The sequence below is a fragment of the Montipora capricornis genome, chromosome 6 (assembly GCF_036669925.1).
Source record: "Montipora capricornis isolate CH-2021 chromosome 6, ASM3666992v2, whole genome shotgun sequence".
Classification (NCBI taxonomy): Eukaryota; Metazoa; Cnidaria; class Anthozoa; order Scleractinia; family Acroporidae; genus Montipora; species Montipora capricornis.
In genome coordinates this window covers 58,239,757-58,244,756 of record NC_090888.1, presented here as the reverse complement: position 1 = coordinate 58,244,756, position 5,000 = coordinate 58,239,757, and the positions used below count along the sequence as shown (strand labels likewise).

General features: G+C 40.5%; 1 protein-coding gene across 1 annotated transcript in view; it reads right to left on the bottom strand.

The window, feature by feature from the left end:
- Positions 1–5,000, bottom strand: part of LOC138052657 (uncharacterized) — a 28,694-nt gene that overhangs the window by 22,936 nt on the left and 758 nt on the right. Inside the window, exons 2-3 of the mRNA XM_068899198.1 lie at positions 4,325–4,383; positions 2,538–2,596 (exon numbers count right to left, since the gene is read on the bottom strand). Coding sequence (XP_068755299.1) covers positions 2,538–2,596; positions 4,325–4,383 — 118 coding nt within the window. The remainder of the gene's footprint in view (positions 1–2,537; positions 2,597–4,324; positions 4,384–5,000) is intronic.

Genomic DNA, 5,000 nt, shown 5'->3' with positions numbered 1-5,000 from the left:
TCATCACGTAGTCGATTCGTTTCGCCGCAGTGTAGTCAAATGTGGTTCGTCAAGGTGTGGTTTGCGAAGTGTGGTTCGTCAAGTTTCTCTTGCCTTCGTGTCGTCGTGTCACGAAGTTGTGTCGCGATATGACAGTTAGTCCAGTGACGTCATCACTTCATGACATGAACTGATCACTCGACTAACGATCATATCGCGACGAGGTTGACGAGTGCGCCAATGAAATGATAGCATTTAATAAGCGAAACAACGGCTCTGCACGTGCTTTTTAAACTTTTGAACATTTTTTCCCGTTCGCTTTAAATCTGCGATGTGGAATAACCAAATCTCAAATTATATTGAAAACGTGAGTGCACCACGGCGAATTCCTCTCTTACTCGGTTGAACACTAAATTGAACTCAAAGAAATGAATATTTGAAGCCTGCGGGTTATGGACAAAAGATACAAGTGATCCTTGCACTCATCTTTACAGTTTACGTTTTTCAAACTTTTTTGTGAATTTTCCAGATACATTCCTAGTCTTTTACAAGCTAAGCCAAACTACCCCAAAAGTGCATTGGTAGAAACAGTGCGGTTCAACCGACGGAAGATGCAAGTGATCCTTGCAATTATCTGGACAATTTAAGCAATTGTCTCTTATTATAGACACCTGACAAATTCAGACGGCTTCAACGGAATGTCTCGATCAGGTGTCTCAAAAGCCGATGATACACGGTTCAACATTTGTTGATCAACAAATGTTGCAGCTCATGTTCAACAAATGTTGAGCAGTGTGTCGTGTCATGTTGAATGTTGAAATATGCCATTCAACACGTTGAATGTTGTTAAACGATGTTGAACGAAAATAGTGACCAGCTCTATTCCGTTCAACGCGTTTGTGCAACATTGTTCAACGTTTGTTGAGCAACAAATGTTGCAAGATGTAGAACCGTGTATCATCGGCTTAAGAGACAATTCTTCCGTCGGTTGAACACTGTTTCTACCAATGCACTTTGGGGCTAGTTTGGCTGGCTTGTAAAAGACTAGGAATGTATCTGGAAAATTAACAAAAAAGTTTGAAAAACGTAAACTGTAAAATGTTTAAAAATTATGGCGCTTTTATGAATTTGCATAGATTCACGCGCTTGTAGGAATTTCCACCAATCCCCGCGGGGCTGCAGGAATCCTACAATAATAAGACAATTAAATAATGTATGAATAAAGGGGGTAGTTTCCAAAGAAAGTGTAGTGCTGCGTCGGTGGGGAAGTAGTACACAAAAATTTGGTTTTATCAACGGAGTTGATAATGTAAATTGACCACCGTACAAAGACTCTAAAAGCTGACGTTTGGATCGTTAGCTCTTCGTTAGAGCGAATCGAAGAATTCAGAGGAATGATCATTTACAGGTTGCTTTTTTCAGCTTATTAGCCAAAGCTAGTATTAATGGTCACCTCGCAGCTCTTACAAGGTCTCACCTGATTGGAGACCACCCTTGAGGTTTAACAAAAGAACAAATAACAGAAACAATGGACCCTAGGCCTAAAACAAAAGGGCCATTGTTTCTGTTACCCTAGGCCTAAAACAAAAGGGCCATTGTTTCTGTTATTTGTTCTTTTGTTAAACCTCAAGGGTGGTCTCCAATCAGGTGAGACCTTGTAGGAGCTGCGAGGCTACCGGTATTAATTAAGACTGGTTCTAACTATTGACAAAAGCAGAAGGACAAGTGGCTTCATAGCTCAGTTGATAAGAGCACTGCACCAGCATCACAGAGATTGTGGCTTCTAATCCCGAGCCGTTAAAGTCACCTGAATTCTTCAGGTGTCTATAAAGAGACAATTGCTTAAATTGGCTAGTTAGTTCGATCATTCCTCCAATTCACCTCTAAACCGCACTTCACAAACATTTGTTAACCAAAGACAAACTGTCCTCACTTTCCGCCATTGTTCGGAAAACTGCCTTGATAACGACGCGTTTATCCTTGCAGCAAAAATATGGCATCATTGCAGGAATCCGTAGAAATTTGTAGGAATCTACTACCATGTATGGGGAACGAAAATATTCAATAATTTTGTTACGCTTTTTGCGGTACAGTTGCATCGTGTGCTCAGTTACCTGGCCTTTAAATGAAAGTGAGGCTGGAGTTGACCTTGTTTTGACAGCAATTTCACTGCTTTTCGTATGTACATTCTTACTAATCAGCATTGGCAACAATATCATTAACGTAAGAAAAGAAGGGAGGTCTGTATCATAACAAGGTAAACACCAGACTCACTTTCATTTAAAGGCCAGGTACACAATTGTAAAGGGGTCTATTGTCTTCATATTATTGTTGGTCAGCCTCTCTTGTGCCTTGGTTTTGGCGTGTTGATTTCATTTGACAAGAGTATCATGAGAAATTAATCCGGCATTCGATCACTTATTAATTTTAAATGAGACTTATTTGAAGCTTAGGCGAACAGTTGCTCCAAATTAAAAGCATGCATCAATTTTTTGGATGATGTAAGCTGTGTGCTTCCGCCCAAATTATATAATTCTAACCAAATCGAAAACTCGTACCCATGCCTCAGGTAGTCTGTAACATTCTCAAAGCTTATATCCATAGTGAGCACAGGAGCCTGTGGAGGGAAGATAAACATCTATTTATCACAATTGATTTCAACTTCCATGCCCCACTTTCTTGGGCGATTTTTTTTATAATGACCGTCGGTGACCATCCGTTTTTGGATTTCCGTTCGAACATCCTCATCATATCATTATCAATCTGTTTAGTCATCCTCACATCCTTTAGCTTCCACGACCAGACTGACGAGAGCTGCAAAAAAACTTGGATTCACGGGTACGACCCAATGTCCACAGTTCATTCATTTTTACCGCCGCAAAATCGCATTGTTTCGATCGTAATTTTCTGAGCTGGACATGAGCTGTTGTATGGTATTCGCAAGGTGAACTAAAAACAAATTCCACTTTACTTTCCGGAGGCGGATTCGATCTTCTTCATCTTTTGATTGATGGAAGCCAAAATGCAGTTTGGCGTTTGGCGCTTGAAGGTGAGATTCCGCAGAATTATGAAAATCGCAGTAACAGTATTGTTAATGAGTGCACCCGTTTCTCGCCAAATTGTTGACCATGTAAAAGAACTCTTCTGATAGATTTGGATCCAGATAAAGGCACTAAATAGTAGTGTTGAAACCTTGGATCTTTGAATATTATTCAGTGTAACGTTTTAGATTTAGTTTTAAGCTACATTCATAATTATCATCAAACTATATCTGAAGGTCTCGCTGATATTTTAGGCCCGGTTCCACTCATGTGCCGAACCTATCTGAGGCAAAAGAGTGGCGTCTGAATCAGTTTGGTAAGCCAGTTTGAATTTTGTGCGGTAAAAACGTTAGTTCGACAGGGTCTGTCGCATTATTCGACAATGGAGCGACAGGCGACTCATACGGCAGCTTACGGCGTTCTTCTCGTATGCCGAACCAAATGCATGCATTATAATAATGTATAAATCTTCACATAAGTCCCTCCGACAACTTATTGTGGATGGTGGATGCTCGTAAGTTTTACGAGGAAGAGACAATGGTGGCAAAAGACCTAGAAGAGCTTAAACTGTGCTAGCGATTGACCAAACATTGCTGATTTTTAAACTAGCGAGCAGCACTCTACGAACTGTTTTTGTAAAACTTGTTTGTTCTCCGACGCGTTTCGTCAAACTAACGTAAACTTCTTCAGGGAGTTTTACAATAGTACATTAGACGCCTGTATTTAAGATCAGCTTTGCCATCAGATATGGCTTAAATACAGGCGTTCAATGTATTATTGGTCAACTCCCTGAAGAAGTCTACGTTAGCTAGATGAAACGCGTCGGAGAATAAACAAGTTTTATAGAAACAGTTCACAAAGTGCTGCTCACTACATTAGTTTTTTAATTTTTTTTTAAATTCTCTGATGTGAGTTATCCTCTTCTTCACAGCCACGATCTTCAAAGTTGAATTATGGGGCGAAAATGTGGTATCGGACCCAGGCCTTTCTCTTTCTCCCAAGTGAAATAAAGATTAGGTTTGAGACACAGTGCGCTGTCTGAATCAGATGTCGCGCTGATGCCGCTCCAAAGTCGGACTTAACTCAATTAGGTTCGGCACATGAGTGGAGCGGCGTCTTAACCGGGCCTAAGTTCTCTTTGTTGGGAATTTGTTTCGTCTTTTTTTTTTGTTTCAAATATTAAACGATAATATTTTCAGTTAATTTTGATGCTATGAGATCAAAAGATATTATTTGAATTCTTCATAAATCAGTGGCTCGTGTAAGCCAATCCCCTCTTTGAATTGTTATAGTTCAATACTGACCAGTAAGGAGCGTTTTACTCGAGCGGAACTTTCATCTGACGCATTTCCTGGTGTGTATGCTGTTTGATTAAAAGGAAAACGAAGTATCAACAAGACATGGATTACGTATTAGGTTTGACGGGTTTGACCCTGTTGCTGAGACCTCGGTTGTGAACTCTTCAGCCCGGTTACCCTGAATGAATATGATACAGTGTATTTATGTAATAAAACGGACAGGATCTAATTTGCACTTCCTTGGTAGTTAAAGTAAAGATGAAAGGATTTCAAGGCTCTTGAACCGATAAAAGCGAAGAAGTATCGCCTCCATGCCTGAATGGTCGTGTCACCACTTGTGATCTCGCTAACTGGTCTGAAATTTCTCTTTTGAACAGAAGCTAATTTCATCCGGTGATACAGCCATTGCTGTCTAAGGGCCTGATTAGATGGAGCCAGGGTTCTGAAAGAAATCCTCTTGAAATGAAAGTGGCGATTACATGAAGAAGGTTTCAGCCGGGGCTGAAAAAGTAACGTTAACATGCGCATCAATTATGTTTTCGCGTCTCACTAAATTTTCTCACGCAAATTTGCGATTCGCGCCCGGGCTGAAATTCATTATGTAATCGCAACAAAACTTCAGTTCGGAGAGTGGAGCGAAATTTCAGCCCAGGCTGAAACTCGCCATGTAATCGGGCCCTTA